The 17,546-nt window shown below is 44.7% G+C and overlaps 1 protein-coding gene across 18 annotated transcripts in view; it reads left to right on the top strand.

Annotated features, from left to right (window-relative positions):
* RCBTB2 (RCC1 and BTB domain containing protein 2) overlaps positions 1-17,546 on the top strand; it is a 45,490-nt gene that overhangs the window by 18,045 nt on the left and 9,899 nt on the right. For 14 of the 18 annotated variants that reach the window (XM_069601338.1, XM_069601329.1, XM_069601323.1 and 11 more), the window contains 9 exons: positions 2,562-2,717; positions 2,948-3,098; positions 4,162-4,328; positions 4,876-5,034; positions 5,163-5,270; positions 6,270-6,412; positions 11,920-12,110; positions 12,618-12,744; positions 14,370-14,509. In XM_069601338.1, coding sequence (XP_069457439.1) covers positions 2,592-2,717; positions 2,948-3,098; positions 4,162-4,328; positions 4,876-5,034; positions 5,163-5,270; positions 6,270-6,412; positions 11,920-12,110; positions 12,618-12,744; positions 14,370-14,509 — 1,312 coding nt within the window. In that variant the 5' untranslated portion in view covers positions 2,562-2,591. The remainder of the gene's footprint in view (positions 1-2,561; positions 2,718-2,947; positions 3,099-4,161; positions 4,329-4,875; positions 5,035-5,162; positions 5,271-6,269; positions 6,413-11,919; positions 12,111-12,617; positions 12,745-14,369; positions 14,510-17,546) is intronic. The other 4 variants (XM_069601336.1, XM_069601339.1, XM_069601328.1 and 1 more) reach the window with 1 other exon arrangement.

Here is a 17,546-nt window from a genome sequence, read left to right as displayed (position 1 = left end):
GTCTTCACGTGGCCTTCTTCACTTTGTGTCTTCACGAAGCTAACTTTACATGTCAACTTGAGAGGCTCCCTAGTGCCCAGGTTAAACATCATCTGTGGGTGTGTCTGTGAGGGTGTTTCCAGATGAGAAAGCACTCGAATTGGCAGACTTAGTAAATGGGTTGCCCTTCTCCGTGTGGGCGAGTTTCCTCCAGTGTGTTGAGAACCTGAATGGAACAGAAGGCAGAGGAAGGAAGAATTGGTCCTTTTTTCCCTGCCTCACTGATTTATCTGGGAGATCTCATTTCATCCTCTGCCCTGGGGCTGGGGTTTACATCATTGTCTCCTCTGGTTCTCACGCTTTTGGACTTAGATTGAATTGTGTCATCAGCTTTCCTGGGTCTTCAGTTTGCAAATGCAGATATAGGACTTCTGCACCTCCATAATCTTGTGAGCCAAGTCCTTATAATAAATAAATTAATTAATTTCCCCTGACTCCTTTAGCTAGTCTGATCTTCTCCCTACTAGAACATATATCTGGTAAGATGGACTTAATATCTGATGGAAAAAACAGGCCCTAGAAAATTCTTTATCCCTTTAAAGGTAGAGTATGGTGATTACTGGGGCTTCCTGGGTGGCTCAGCTGGTAAAGAATCCTCCTGCAATGCAGGAGACCCTCGTTCGATTCCTGGATTGGGAAGTTCCCCTGGAGAAGGGATAGGCTACCCACTCCAGTATTCTTGGGCTTCCCTGGTGACTCAGACAGTAAAGAATCCGCCTGCAATGTGGGAGACTGGGTTTGATCCCTGGGTTGGGAAAATCCCTTGGAGGAGGGCCTGGCAACCCACTCCAGTATTCTTGCCTGGAGAATCCCCATGGACAGAGGAGCCTGGTGGACTACAGTCCATAGGGTCGCAAAAAGTCAGACGTGATTGAGTGACTAAGCACAGCACAGGACATGGTGATTGTTGAGGGAAATGCCATTTGATAGGCCTGTTGGCCATTATGTAATTTTACTGTAATCTTAAACATTTTTGGAAGTTGAAAAGTGTGTAAGTGTATATATTTCCAGTATAACAAGTAGAGAAGGGCATGACAACCCACTCCAGTATTCTTGCCTGGGGAATCCCATGGACAGAGGAGCCTGGAGGACCACAGTCCATGGGCTCGCACAGTGTCGGACACGACTGAAGTGACTTACCACATAGCAAATCCGTAAAAGCTCTCTTTAAGGAAGCTTTATCGTGTCCACGTTGAATGCTCTTAGGGGAGTGTGGCTGCTTGTAACCTTAATGGATACTGTGCTGGGTTTGATTTTATCCCCCCAAATTCATATGCTAAAATCCTAACCACCAAAGGTAATGGTTTTAATATTAAAAGGTGGGGCCTTTAGAAGTTGCTTAAGTCATGAGGGGTGAAACCTCATGAATGGAATTAATGCTTTATAAAAGGGGCTCCAGAGAGACCCCCCAGCCCCTTCCACCATGTGAGGACATAGAATATACGGGCTCTGAACTAGGAAGGGCACTTTCATCAGAACACAATCATGCTGGTGCCTTGATCTCGGACTTCCCAGTCTCCAGAACAGTAAAATACAAATTTTTGTTGTTTATAAGCCACTCATTCTATGATATTTTGGTTTAGCAGCCCAAAGGAACTAAGACACCTCATTATTCTGGAAGGTGACCTTATTTGGAAATGGGGTCACTGCAGATGCAAATCATTTAGTTAAGAGGAGGTCATGAGGGTGACCCAACCCAGTATGACTGGTGTCTTTCTGAAAGGGGGGAAATTTAGACACAGAGAGAGAAAGACTTGGGGAAGATGATGTGAAAGACATTGGAAGAGTCAGCCCTCTGCAGGCCTAGGGGAGAGGCCTGATAGATCTTCCCCTGACAGCCCTTAGAAGGAGCCAAGCCAGCTGATACCTGGACTTTGAATTTAGCCTCCAGAACTGGGAGAAAATAAAGTTCTGTAGTTTAAGGCCCTCAGTTCGTGGTTCTTTGTTACAGCAGTCGTAGCAAGCATATGCACATGCTCCCTGGGTGTTTCTTCCTACCAGCCAGATCTGAGTGGGGGCCCGAGGGAACCCGCCAGCTGCTGCAGCTGAATGGTCAGAACCGACCCGTGAACTGACCCGTGAAACTTCTGGACGTTTTCCTTGGTGGCACCTTTGGCATTGTCCTTTCCCAAGGGCTTTTGCTGAGACTCAGGCAGCTGATGAAACCGTAGTCTTCCCTCTTCTTGCCTGCTTTTACCCCCAGCCTATTTCCCAAAGCCACATTTAAGACGTAAGTGCCACTGAAAGTGCTCGCCAGGCATTCAGCTCCCCGGAGTTCAGCCTTGGATGGTTCCAGGGCCTTTGAGGAAAAGTAATAGGTGAGATCTGATTCTGTCCTGGGCCTCTGGCTCTTGGTTACGGTGAGAACGGTCCGAAGTGATCGAACCTGTAAAGACAATTCCCCAAAATAGATAGGGTTTGTTTCTCCTCATACCAGTGCACACTCTTAAACAGAAGGGGGCAGAGAAAATGTGTTTTCTATGAATCATTTAAAAAATAACTTTTAAAAAATTCTTTTTCAGCCAGTCCAGGCTACTCTGTCGTCTTTGAAGATGTTAGATGTGGGAAAGTGGCCAATTTTCTCCCTTTGTTCTGAGGCAGAGCTGCAGTTAGTTCGCCAGGCCTGTGTCTTTGGCAGTGCCAGCAATGAGCTTCTGTATACTACGGTAAATGATGAGGTAATGTGGAAGAAAAAAAATTCAGCCACGTACATTTTTAGTAATGGATCTGCTAAATTGAAGATCTTGGGGGAACTAAGGAATTAAGATTTTTAAAAATGCACAGAGTAGATCCTTATTTGTTAAATAATGAAGCAGTTTTCCTGTAAGGGGACTATGTCTGCTTTGAATGTATTTACAGGTTTGTCGGAAATAGAACTGCTTGAGCTAACGGTGGTTTTTCCCCACAGATTTTTGTGCTTGGCACAAACTGCTGTGGTTGTTTGGGATTAGGTGATGTCCAGAGCACCATTGAACCTCGGAGACTGGATTCTTTAACTGGCAAAAAAATCGCCTGCCTCAGCTATGGGAGTGGGCCACACATTGTCCTTGCAACAACAGGTAACCTAGGAACACAGGGTAGAATTTTAGCTGTTGCTTCATTTGTTGAGGAGCAAGACTGGGACCACCCCTTACACTGAGAACATACTCTTTGATTGGGCAAGACTTTCTGCCTCTACCCTGTGAATTCGTCTATGCTTTGGATTGTATGAAATATGAACATATCTGGATATCAGAAGAAGAAAAGGTGGCCGATGGAATCTAGCAGTTACTGGCACTTTGGTTGTCAGAATGACAGTGCTATAAGCCTGCTTTAGAAGTGTAATTATTTTGCGATAGAATGCTGAACCAAGAATGATCTGGACATTTTGAACTTGAGATTCTTGATCTACAAACAGAGAGATTAAAGCTAGATTCTAAGATCCCCTCTAACTCTTAACATTCTGTGATTCTGATATTAAACAATGACTGCTGGCTCTAGTTGGTGTCAGTAGTATAAGGACTTAAATATTCTCATGGCTTTTTCATGCATTCAGACTGATAAGACATTGTCTTTAAAACATACCTTATTCAAAACAGTACATAAAATATATATACACAGTTTTATAAATAAATACAAAGTATGCGTCCATGTTCTGCCACCCAGATCAAGAAATACAATCTTATGATTACCCCCAAAGCCCTGAATATGTATTGTACTGTGCAATAAGTAATATAATAAAGATTTTAAAAATTAACTTGGTAACCATTTATAAATCAGGAAATTAAGATTCAGAGACTCATAGTCTTTTTTTTTTTTTAAATTTCTCATAGTCTTCTGAATTTCAATCTGGGTTTGTTTGTTTTTTTCTCTCTTAGTAGCCTTTTTTCTGTTATTTATCAAAAACCTATCTTCCAGTTATTTTAATTGCATCCATTTAAATTTCATCTTGTTGCTTTGAGGCAGAATGTAGTTTAACTTTCCAAATGTTTTCTTTTATAAAATGAGTTTTGTGGAATAGGGAAGTTGATTAACTTTTCGCATGTGAATTTTTAGTTTCCATTTGTGGAAGTGTGTAATATATATACTTTCATATAATGAGTAGTTGTTTTGAAAGTCGGTTCTGTTTCTTTTTATTTTCAGAAGGAGAAGTCTTTACCTGGGGTCATAATGCTTACAGTCAGTTGGGCAATGGGACAACTAATGCTGGTCTAGTTCCCTATCATATCTCTACTAATCTGTCAAACAAGCAAGTCATTGAAGTGGCCTGTGGGTCTTACCATTCTTTGGTGCTAACATCTGATGGAGAGGTGAGAATAGTCAGCCTAAATTTCACTGATCATAAGGTTTCAATAAGATTATATAGATTCCTGTAGCAGACATGGAAATATGATCATTTAATTAAAATAACCACCAACCTCACATTCATCTTTCTCTTGTTAGCAGGTCATAGTCATGGTGTTTATATCATGACGTGTACCTGTATGTGGTAAGGATTTGTATAGCTGCAAAATGTTGAAGGATGTATTGTTACTTCTCTATTGCTATACTCAAGAGGGTTATTTGCAAAAAGAAAAATTCCCCAAATGCTAGAAAATATGGCTGAGGCAAAGTAGATATTTTATAGGAATTATATGACATTTGATTATAATTATTGCTGTTTGTGTAGATAATGCCATAATCTAATTCTATAAAGTAATATATTTTATGAGAATGCATCCTGTGAAAACTTCCTTGCCTATGTTGTGAGAATTTATGGATATCAAGCAAGCAGAGGGCAAAGATGAGGCCAGAAGTGCCACTTGAGACACTCTGTGTATTATCGTGTTTCATTTACTGATCTCTTCTTTCAAATAGGTATTTGCGTGGGGTTATAATAACTCCGGGCAGGTAGGGTCTGGATCAACAGCCAATCAGCCGATCCCGCGAAGAGTCACCGGCTGCTTACAGAATAAAGTGGTTGTGAACATAGCCTGCGGGCAGATGTGCTCGATGGCAGTGGTGAACACCGGGGAGGTAAGAAAGGCATTTCACAGGTCACTTCAAAAAGCCCGTCCACCTTCTCAGTGTCCTGCTGACCTCAGGACAGAGACCATGACTGTTTTTCGGCTTTTGTGGGCATCGCGTCTCTCGTTTTCTCTCAGGTCTTTGTCTGGGGCTACAATGGAAACGGGCAGCTGGGACTCGGCAGCAGCGGCAACCAGCCAACCCCCTGCAGGGTAGCAGCTCTCCAAGGCATTCGTGTCCAGCGGGTACGTCCCCTTGGGTTTACGTGTGCCTGTTTTTAAACCTACGATGGCAGACATACCATTGTACTAAAAAAAACCAGTCGTCTTAGCAGGATAAAATGTTGAAGTAGAGGTTAAAGTTCTTTTCCTGAATTTAGTTGTAATGTTTATAAGAAAATTTTTATCTCCAATGTACTCTCACATGTAGCTCTTGGAATGTAAACTTTTATTGTGTTTTCCAAGGAAACTTTGGCAGTATGTATCAAGAGCCTTAAAAATATTCACCCTCTTTGATCTGTAATTCTGCTCTTAGGGCATATATCCTAAGGCACCAAGGAGAAAGTGACTTATAGAAGGTATAGTTCCTAGAGCAGACAAGATAAAAAAAGGATGAGAGAAAAAGAAAACAATGGTAAATAACAGATGTAGCATGATTTATCCAATCAGACGGTAAGTTAATGGTTAAATAAGTGATACTAAATCTATATTAACAGAAATGATGCTTACAAAGAGTTTTAATAGTGCTATATGCACTGTTAAGTGAAAGATACAGGACTACTTATACAGTATGATCACTTTAAAAAAAGCTTTCAATGCATAATATCTCTATATATTTTTATAAATAAACAATCTTGACCTTGAGATGACTTTCATAATTATATTTTTTGTATCTTTTTCACATTGAATTTATGTTTACTTTCATAATAAAAAGAGACAGTAATTCCTGAAACAGAGAAGAATCTGCTTCTTATTCCTTTCACGCGCCTTGATCTCTGAGCATGAGGAGTGCCACGGCAAAGGTGGCTAAACTGGACTCTTGGCACTGCAGGACTCATGTTGATCTCCGTGCAGTTTTCACCACACGGGGAACCTAAGCTGCATCTTGGGGGGTGTTGGCTAACTTCAATGCCTGCCTCTCTGGCTGCCGTCTTCCCTTTTTCATTTTTGATTCTTAACCTGTCCTGTGGAAAGCGTGTTTCTCTCTGTTCGCGGCCTGAATGGGTTTGGTTTTTCTCTTTCCAGGTTGCCTGTGGCTATGCACACACGTTAGTATTAACAGATGAAGGTCAAGTGTATGCTTGGGGCGCAAATTCTTATGGCCAGTTGGGCACTGGCAATAAAAGTAACCAGTCCTACCCTACCCCTGTCGTCGTGGAAAAGGACAGGTAATATGCGTATTTTCAAAGTGAATTCAGTGTTCTTCAGTGATTAAACAAAACTGAGGCATGATACAGAATTACGGGCAATTTATTGCTAGTATTAGAATATTCCTGAACAAGAACCATTCAATCCTTTTTAAAATTAGCTTTAGAATTTGGGGGAAGGTTGAGTGTATGTCAAATATTCTATTTTCGTCACCCATATTTCCTCTATACCTGTAATAGTCACTCTATACAAACTACGATGACTGAGCCTCCAACAGCTCTTTGGCGTTATTCTTCTCACTCAGAAACTTCCTTTCCGCCCATTCCCATTGTTCCCTATTTCACGTTCTTAAGGAGCTGATAGCATTTGAGGTCTGTCTTCTATGGTTTAGGAAGATGAAAGTACCTCCGATGGGAGTATAATGCCATTCACCCAGCTGCTTATCAGATTTGCCAGTTGGAAAGGATAGAGCTGTTCTCATGACCTCAACTCCTAGGCTGTCACTCTGGGGAAGAGCAGAGTGGTTATAAAATGAAAACTTGGTCTTGTGCACTTGTGTGCACAGTGGTGTTAGTGAAGTGAAAGTCACTCAGTCGTGTCTGGCTCTTTGCAACCCCATGGGACTGTAGCCTGCCAGGCCTCTCTGTCCATGGAATTCTCCAGGCCAGAATACTAGTGTGGATAGCTGTTCCCTGCTCCAGGGGATCTTCCCAACCCAGGAATCAAACCCAGGTTTCCTGCGTTGCAGGTGGATTCTTTACCACCCGAGCCACCCGGGAAGCCCAAGAATACTGGAGTGGGTGGCCTGTCCCTTCTACAGAGGATCCACCAACCCAGGAATCAAACTGCAAGGTTGTGATAAGTGATTAACATAACCCCAGAGTTTTTCTTTTCCAAATTATCCTGCTATTTTTGAAGGTCTCTTGAACTTCTCAAACATGGCCTTATCACTGCCTTTTCACTCTTCATTTCTTGACACAGAAGCATGGAACATGAACATTTCATTATCTTTTCATTAAACCAGGGTTGAAATCATTGTAGAAATCAATATTGCTACTTTCATTTTTAGTGTACATATAAATTTCTACAATATCTGATTTTTAAATATATGGATAAGTTGTTTTGCATTTGTATGCAGTTCTTTTCTGTATTTCTATTGGAATATTTAACAGTGAAAATGAAGAACCAGTCATTTTCAGTCCCTTGATTTTCATTTGAGTATTGACCTCCCTGCCCCCACCCCGCCCTCACCCCCCCCCCCGCCCTCACCCCCCCCCCGCCCCCCGCTGATCTTATAGTAAGACCCTAGACTTCTTAAGAACTGGGGAGGATGGAGAAGGAAATGGCAGGCCACTCCAGAATTCTTGCTTGGGCAATCCCCTGGACAGAAGAGCCCAGTGGGTAAGGGTTGCAAAAAGAGTCAAACTAGACTTAGTGACTAAACAACACAGAGAGACAGAGACTGGCGGCAGACGAGGGCCGAGGGGCGTGTATGGGCACCCAGGATCACAGCAGGCACCCCTGTCCTGCATCTGCGTCGGCCTCCTGCAGCCTGATGGCTGAGGGGCCCTAGAGGGCCACTGGCGGGGTGCTGCTGAGCTCAGAAGTATACCTGGCATCACACCAGGGAGGGGGTCCATGGGAGGTGATCGGGATCTCCCCCTGCCCCATGCCTGCCCAGGACCAGGTGCTGGTTTCCAGTTGCTGCAGTGAACCACTCAAGCAGGAAAAAAAAAAGAACAAAAAAGAACTGGGGAGGAGGGAAGATAATGATGGTCCTGTGCTGACAGGCACACAGCAGATGCAAGCAGCCATGTCATTTTTATTTCTCTTAAAGGTAGTTCAGAGCCACTCAGTGAAAAGAGAAGAGACAGCCTTGAGGCTTTGAATAATCACAAAAGTGCCTCAGGCCAGCAAATCCAGTCACTCGGGACATTTGGTATTTAGACAGCACGGCACAGAAGTGTGACAGGCCCAGAGTTAGCATGGATATAAAAACAAGCTATATCTGCATGGCGCTTTACCATTTTTCTCATGCTGCCTCACTTCATATAAACTTGCACTCCTCTGTCCTTGGACTCATGGAATCGGCTGCCATGTGCCCACCAGCGATTTGCCCCACCTCGTGCCACTGGTCCTGATGGGCTCAGAGCGAGTGTCGGGTCTTCCCACTGGAGTCACGCTGGGACGGACAGAATATAGGGCGACTCAGTGGGAGAAAGCTAGAGAGCGGGAGACGCAGGCATGGGGGTTACGTGAGTGTCCAGATGCCTGGCCCTGGAGAGTTACCTGTTCCTTTCTGTTTTAAAAATCTTCACAATTTAAAAACATTTGTTTTTTTTAATTATATAGGTAGAAGTAGAAATTGCTAAACACATCCATACTTGATGTTGTCCACCTAAACATGATTTTGGCTAGAATATCAAGGATGAGTGTTTTGAATGAGATGCTCCTGCTTTTCTCAGTTTCCCGTGCTTGAATTTCGTGCGGTGATTTTGAGCTTGTGGGCTCTCTGTCGCACGAATATTGCAAGGGAGGAACCTCTAGGTTTGCTAGGACTTGTTCTGCACCTCCCCGCCCTTTTCAGTGACTGAAGCTTTGCAGGAACATTATGACTTACCTCTCAGGAACTCCTGACTCTTGGGGCTCGTTGTGGGGAGGCTGAGCTAATTAGAAAGAACAGGGTTGAACTCAGGCCAGGATGGATCATCAGATCTTGGTTGCGTGTTCCCAGAAGCGGAAAGTGAAAATCTGGTTACGTGGTTTATTTGCTCAAATAACAACCCAAGAAAAACCTGATTAAAAAAACTTTTTTTCACAGAAGCCTATTTATGATGAAGAATGCTAACATTTTATGTTCACAGAGAAGTGATTTTAATAGTTAAAATGATTCTCTTTAACTTAGTCACTCCCAGTCTTTCTGAATTTTCAATACTTTGATTTACCAGCATTTAAAGTTCCATAAAAAAACATATTTTGAGTTAAATTGATTTCAAAACTCACTTTGCCTTGCATTTTTGTTAATTTTGTAGCTTTTTGAGGTGTTAGTAATTAGTAGTGTGTTGGCCTCACAGAACCAGCATTGAGAAACACTGCTCTGCATCTTGTAATGGCCACGATTTCCTCTCTGCTCTTCTTCTTCTTCACAAGTTACCTTATTTTCGCTCCTCACTGATTTCTGTTTTGCACTCGTTCTCACTCTCTGCCGTTTCAGTTCTAGTGCCTCTTAGCCATTAAGCCGTGCCGTTGTGGTGGATCTAGTTTTATTGAAGTGACACCAAATCCATTTGTTTTCAACATATAGGAATTTTTTTTTCCAGTAAAAATGGCTGGCTACAAAATAAAGTATGCAGTACGCCAGACCTCCTGGGCTTCCTAGGTTCAGCAGTAAAGAATTCACCTGCCAATGCAGGACACATGGGTTTTATCCCTAGGTCAGGAAGATTGCCCTGGAGAAGGAAATGGCAACCTACTCCAGTATTCTTGCCTGGAAAATCCCGTGGACAGAGGAGCGTGGCACGCTAGTCTGTGGGGTCACAAGAGTGTCAGACACGACTTAGCGACTAAACAACAACAGTGCCAGACCTCCTGACAGTAAACCTTAGCTCAGTTTATCGTCTACTGCATGTATGACTGGACAATTTGAACTTCCATGTTTGCTTCTTGGTATGAAGCAAGAAGCATATGTCCTTCAGACGAAGGACAGATGACCTTAGACAAAGGCAGGGCACTTTGGCAGGTGCTGGAGTCCCAAGCCCAGACCTGAAGGTTCCCCTAAACTTTCTCGCTTCTCGTTGCTGTAGCAGCTGGTGCTGTCCGCCAAGCCCAAGCCCCACCCCTGACTTCCCTAGTGGCACTGGGTGTTCCAGGTAAACGCCCTAGCCATGCTCAGGGAGGGCCAGCCTTCCCAGCTTCTCTGTATCTTTAACCCCTATCTGTGGAAGCAGCATCCTGCCTCCTCGAATGAATGGCAGGGGCTGCTCCCCGTTCTTGGAGGGCCATGGTAAACATTTCCAAAGTGAATGTAGGAATGAAGTTATTTTGGTTTTCTGGTGTTGGGTAGTTTAGCACAGAAGTTCACGATTGTGTTCCAGTCCAGTTACATTTTTCATGGCACGTTTGTTATCAGGGAAAAGAGAGGTCCATAAAGAGGTCTGTCAAAGAACATTCCTGACCGAGGACTTTGTGCATAGTGACATTGAGAGGCAGTGAGTACTTTCTGTTTGTTCAAACAGAGGGGGTGTGGGCAAAGATGATATGAAAGAAAGCTGGCCATAGACAGTAGGCAAACATGTCTGAATTTTTGTCTTGTGGGAAGTCAGTGATAGGTTTGAAAGGAGTCATGAGAATGGTTTTTCTTTTTTTTTAATTTTACTTTACAATACTGTATTGGTTTTGCCATACATTGACATGAATCCACCACGGGTGTACATGCGTTCCCAAACATGAACCGCTCTCCCACCTCCCTCCCCATAACATCTCTCTGGGTCATCCCCGTGCACTAGCCCCAAGCATCTTGTATCCTGCATTGGACATAGACTGGTGATTCGTTTCTTACATGATAAGAATGGTTTTTCAAGAGAATCATTAACTTGACAGCATTGTGCGATTTAGGTCCGAAGAGAGAGAAAGTCTAAGACAGGGAGACTGGTCTGGGTATGGGGTATGCTTGATAAGGCTCTGACAAGTGGGAGTTATTACAAACAAAGAATTTGTTGTTATTTTGCCAACTGGATATTCTGAAGAAAGTGCTAAGTGAGGAGGGAGGAGAAGTCAGAGATGACCCTAAAGTTCTGGGAATGCTGGTACCATTGCCCAGGGCAGAATCAAAATGGCACCTCACTTGGGGTAAAATATTATTTTAAGTCTGTGTGGTGGCTTGGTCTTAGAGAAGACAATTAGTCTGAAGTCAACAAAACAGTGGTTTCCATTAGGAAGTGTTCTGAGAACTATCTGCCTGTCAGCCATGAACTTACTGAAGTGAGGTCTAACATAATGTTTGGTCCCAGAAAACTGCTCTCTGGGGTTCTAGATGATATCATTCAGTGATCAGAACTACTGCACTTAACTGCTTGCAGAGTGAGTTGGGGTGCCCCATAGAATGCTCCATGGAACCCTAAAATTGGTGAAGTTTTGATAAAAATATTTATTGACCCTGGGTGGAAATGCCCCACATCTTTTTGATTTACTTTAGTAAGCAATGTTTTAAGAAAAATTAAATCACCTTTTTTTTTTTTTTGGTCTTTTAGTCTGTTCTCCTGGCTTGTACTTCAGTTTCAAAATAGGTGCCATATTTTTATCGGCCTACTGGCTAGAAGTGGTAACAAGAGGACCTTCATGATGTATAAGTGCTTAAACGAGACATTGCTTAAATGTAGATAACGGTTTGGTGCCTGAAAATTTACAAGCTTAGGCTTAATGAAGAGTTTGTTTGTTTGTTTTTTAATCAGTTAATGCTAAGGGAAGGAAAAATTGACTTGTTTCTTCTCCTGTTGACTGTTTACTTGGTGTGTGTTTGTGAACCTAGAATTATAGAGATTGCGGCCTGCCACTCGGCGCACACGTCGGCCGCCAAGACGCAGGGCGGCCACGTGTACATGTGGGGCCAGTGCCGCGGCCAGTCGGTGACCCTGCCGCACCTCACGCACTTCTCCTCCACCGACGACGTGTTCGCCTGCTTCGCCACGCCCGCCGTCACGTGGCGCCTCCTGTCTGTGGGTGAGTGACTGCTGTCTGTCGGGTGGTGGCCTGAGAGCTAGGAAGAAGACTGGGGCTGTTGTTTCTCAATAGTGGGGACTTTTGTTAAATGCAGGATCAGGCAGTTCATTTCCCTCTCACAGGTTCCTGTGAAAGAGAACTCACTGGACCGATTCATTTTCCTTAAAAGTATTAGAAATCTCATACTAAAATTCGGAGAACTTCGGATGGCTTTTTGATGTGACTGGGAAACCGTGGCTTTTATTTTTAGCGGGTATATTTACTCAAGCTTTCAACATGTTTATTTAGCGAGGTGCTTGGGGCTTTAGTTATTTTGCCAGATTTACAAGCAGATGTGTCTGAGGTTCTTAGAACGATTGCAGCAGCGGGAAATCTGTATTTAGGGAAAAAAGCACACTGCTCAGTTGGTCAGTTATTTTGGGAAATTGGTATTTTCATGAGTGTGAGCAAAGCGATGCTATATTTGGCCTACATTTTCATTGGAAAACACTGGTGTCATTCCCTTAGAACCCGACGACCACCTCACAGTGGCCGAGTCCCTGAAGAGGGAATTTGACAACCCCAACACCGCAGACCTGAAATTTCTGGTGGATGGAAAGTACATTTATGTGCATAAAGTCCTTCTCAAAATCAGGTAAGGCATCATTTGAGAATTGAAATAAATATGTTTATTATTTTCTAGTTGCAAAGACCTATGTCAGGCACTTCAGTGATTCTGAAACAATGTAAGGCTCTTTTCGCCCTTATGAGCAGACAGTACAGCAGGGAAAACACATTATATGTGAAACAAGAAATCATAGAAGCCGTAGTATGCAGCGGGTGGGGTGGGGTGCAGGGCATACACAGTTGGCTTCCTCAGAGACTCTGTAGACAGCTTGTTTGCCTTGGCACTGGAGAGCAGCCAGCCAGCCAGCGGTGAACATCTATTGAGCCTTGTTGGGGCTGCTTGACCTCAGTGAACCTCCCTGCCCAGGAGCTGAGTGCAGCCCATGAGAGTCACTCTCCTTAATCAGCTGTGGGATACTGCAGGTTTAGACCTCGAAAAAAGACAGGAGCAGCAAGGTTTGGGGTAAAACTAACAGGCAGACTTTAAAAAATTCACTTTTATTAATGGATAATTTTTGAGCATCCATTTAAAATGTGCAGCCTGAGGCATTTTGACATTTGTATGTTCTCTGGAAACCACCATTCCACACCAGGATACAGAATATTGGCATTGCCCCCCTCAAAGATCCCTCAGGCCCTAGCCCTGGGGCAAGCCCTGATCTTCTTTCTGTCAGTATAGATTAGTTAGCATTTTCTAGAAGTTGATGTAAATGTAATGATACAGTATGTATTCTTCTCTGCCCGGCTTCTTTCTTCTAGCCTAATGATTTTGAAATTAATTTTGTTGTTGTGTAACAGATGTCCAAATCCTCCTGCAGTGAATCACAAACACAGTATAGTATTTCAGTCTCAAGTTCACTTCTTAGTAAGGCCAGGCTGTGGAATATTTTCTCACTTCTACTGTTGTCCATAAACTTTCATAAAAATGAGGAGGTTGTGGTTTGTTAGGGCTGTTGTAACAAAGTTCTGTAGACTGATTGGTTTCAATAACAGAAATTTATTCTCTTATGGTTTTGGAGGCTGGAAATTCAAGACCTTGTTGAATGAATCAGGTTGTTCCATCCTCTGTCCCATCTTCTGGTGGTTTGCTGCCAGTTTTTTGCCCTCGTTGGCTTATGGCAGCATAACTCCAGCCTTAACATGGCTTTCTCCCTGTGTCCAAACCCCTCTTTTTATAAGGACACCAGTCATGTCAGTTTAGGGCCCACCCTAATGACCTCCTTTTAATTTGATCCCTTCTCTAAATACAGTCATATTCTGGGGTTAGGACTTCAGTCTGTGAATTTAGGGATTCAATTCAACCCATAACAGAAGGAGAAGAAACAAAATTACTCAGAATTTTTAAAAATAAAGCCACCTGATTTCTATAAATGCTGCTCTGTGGACATGGGGTGGGAGGGACCCATCTGTGGCCACAGAGGTGGCCGCCCCAGAGCAGGCTAGCATTTGCAGCCTCCTCCAGTAAACCACTGTTTGCAGACTTCTGGCCAGCAGAGGAAGCGAGGGGCCAGGCCAGGACATGAAGGTGTGTGGCATGCGTGTTTCCTCTCTGCATGGTAGTTGTTTCCTCTTTAACCACTACGAGCACGTGCTCCTCGGGAAGGTTATTGGCTCTTGCCCAGAAGCCAGGACCTGACATCTTTCTTCCTTCAGGTGTGAGCATTTTCGCTCTTCTTTGGAGGACAATGAGGATGATATTGTAGAAATGAGTGAATTTTCGTATCCTGTTTACCGAGCCTTCCTGGAGTACCTGTACACGGACAGCATCAGCCTGTCCCCCGAGGAGGCAGTAGGTAATTCTCACCGGATTTGACCAAGAGTTTGGCAAAATGGTGGTTTGTGTAGAGCCTGAAAGGAAGTCTCTGTGAGGGTAGTCACAAAACTAGTTCTGTTTTTGTGTGCTGAACCCAAACTCTCTTTCCTTCTTCCCACCTCATACAAAGGTTGGCTTGATGGATAAAATGAGAGGTGGGTGAATTATCAACCCGTCAACACTGTGGGGTGGGTGCCATTTCTCCTGAATTGCTAGACAACGTACACAACTTTTTAGTTTCCACAACCTGCTGTCTTCAAGATATTTGCATTATAAAAACGGTAAGATGCATGTAATAAGAAGCCCTGATGGCCTCCATAACTGTGACTGTCTCTTTGGGACAGATTGCCATGGTCCAGTGCCTCACGGCACTTCAGGGTTACTGACGGTAAGAAAGCAACACAGGGCATCCATTTGGGCACAGGGTGAAAAACCTACTCAGTTTCAGGTTATAGCTGTCAGTATCATTGGCTAGTGGGACAGAAGAATGAAAGAATTGCTTCTGTAAGGGACCAAAGAAAGAGTTTAACCCTTAAATTTTTAAATTCGGTATTCATTTTACATTTGTAAAGCCAGTAACACTTTTTACCAGATCAGCATTTAATTTTCCTCGGGTGAACAGAAGTCTGATTTCTGAAGTTTTCTAGTTTTCCTTCCTTTCTCCCACAGTGCTGGAGGGCCAGGGCCCATGGTGTGCCATGCTCCCCTTGGCACCCGTGAGGGAGACAGACCGAGCCCTGCCCTGTGGAGCTGGTGCTCAGGGAAGGGAGGCCAGCCCTTAACAGGAAATCAAAGTGGTCAGTCAGGAGGTCAGGGAAGGCTTCCGTGAGGAAGTGTGCTGAGCAGAGAGCGGGGGGAAAGCAAGCAGACACGCAGGCGAAGAGCATGCTAAACGAGAGATAGTGTAAAGGTCTGAGGAGCATGGAGAGTGCGTGGAAGAGGAGGAGGAGAGGGGAGAGAGAGAGAGATGGCAGTGGAGGTAACTGAGGCCAGGCAGCTGGGTCTGGCCAAGACCAGATGCCACCTTGGAGGTCACGATGAAGGGCTCAAGTTTTAGTCTTGAGGTGATAAACAGCCTTGGAAGATTTTGACAATGGGGGTTGTGTATTTAGTTTTTGCTTTAATAGTAAAATGGAAAAAGGAAGTGGCTTAAATGAAGTGGTTTCTCTGTCTGTCACCCAGGGACACAGTGCAAGGCATCCTTAGGTGTGGCCCCTGGATTCACGCCCACGGCCACATCTGCACTGCAGACAGCGGGGCGGAGGAAGGGACAGTGGCAAGGCGCCAGGGGCAGACCCCGGTGTCTGTTGAGGAAGTCCCACTTCTTTTAAAACAGGGACCAGCGATGACCAAGGCCTTAATTAGCTGCATAGGAAGTTGCAGGGAGTGGTCACTTCTAGATGGCCATGCCTCAGCCACATAGTCTAGGATTTGGGGAGAAAAGGAGGATGGGTTTGTGTATTCATTTATGGAGGGAGGAGGCACCCACAGCTTCAACTCCAGGAGTGAAAAGATCAGGCACTGTAATGGTTGAGATGTCAGGTGGTGGTGCCCTGGGTTAAGGTGGTCTAGCGTGGAGGTGTTGAAAGAGATCAGGGTCTGGACACATCTTACATAGCAAGCTGACAGAATCTGTTGGTGGTTGGTTGTGGGGTGTGAGGGAAAGAGAAGGATGGGGTGTTTGGCCCGAGTGTGGAGAGCACCAGGTTTTGCTCTGGAGTTTGAAAACTCAAAGGAGTTTGAGCTGCCTTTTAGACATCTGTGTGGCAGGTTTTCTATAGGCCCCTGGGCAAGAGTCTAAAGGAGGCCTGCATACCACATGTCTAAAAATTTAAAGTTATGTGTCAAGCTAAAAGCTCCAGATAAAATGTGTTAAATCCTCATACCTTGAAAAATACACCTTCATTAAGAACTGAGAGGCCAGGGTGGCATTTCATCTGGAATTTAGAGTGGTAGGTCTCCTGGAATTCCGTGCTAGGACACCATTGCACAGGAAGGTCAGGCCCCTGGCCTCCAGCTTGGGATCTGCTGTCTTTGTTTACCGGCTACCTCCTGCACCACAAGAGGTACGCGGGCACGCAGCCTGCATCTCCGTGCTCCGTCCATCCCGCCCTGGCCACCCCTGGCCCTGGGGGTCTGTACCTTGGTGACAGGGTCGAGGGGAGGAAACACTTGCGTGTATGGCCTCAGGGCTGATTAGGCAGGGAGTCCCAGGGTCCCTAGGGGCTCAGACGGTAAAGAATCCACTTGCAATGCAGAGACCCGGGTTCGATCCCTGGGTCAGGAAGATCCACTGGAGCAGGCAATGGCTACCCACTCTAGTATTCTTGCCTGGAGAATTCCATGGACAGAGGAGCCTGGCGGGCTATAGTCCACAGGAGCGCAGAGTCGGACATGACTGAGCGACTAGCACTTTCACACTGCCAGAGTCCTGGGTGCACGAAGTGTGGTCTAGGAGCGGGCACGTCGCTCCCTGGCCACTGTAGGGAGGGGCTGCCTGGAGCAGGTGCAGAGCTGGGCCCTCCTGAGCGGAGGATCCAGGCAGTACCTGTGAGCACACGCATATGTGAGTCTGGTGCCTGGGGTGTGGGGAGCTGTCAATGTGAATCTGAGAGTTGTTGAGAACCGGCTAGAAACAATCAGGTCATTCGCAGCTCTCAAGATTTCAAAAGATTTCAGTTTGTTTCCCCCAGTGGGCCATAGGCCTTTCTTCTATGATAATATTTGTCAGGTTACAACGAAAGCAAGTTTCCAACTAAAATCTACCACGTTGTGTAAAACTTCCTGTAAGGTTGAAGAAATCCTGGCTCTGTGTCCTTTGGGCCCTCTATGCAGTACCTTCCGTGAAAAGGTTATCTTGAAGTAAACTTGACAACAGTCTAGAGTCAGGATTCAGCTGGCTTTTGATCAGGCGGCAGCCAGGACTGAATTGGACCTAGCAAGTGTTCCACTCTTCCCAGGGTGTAGGACTGCTGAGCCCCTGGTGTGGATCCCATTCATGCAGGGGTGGAGGGGAC

The sequence above is a fragment of the Ovis canadensis genome, chromosome 10 (assembly GCF_042477335.2).
Source record: "Ovis canadensis isolate MfBH-ARS-UI-01 breed Bighorn chromosome 10, ARS-UI_OviCan_v2, whole genome shotgun sequence".
Lineage (NCBI taxonomy): Eukaryota > Metazoa > Chordata > Mammalia > Artiodactyla > Bovidae > Ovis > Ovis canadensis.
This window is presented reverse-complemented; position numbering and strand designations above follow the sequence as displayed.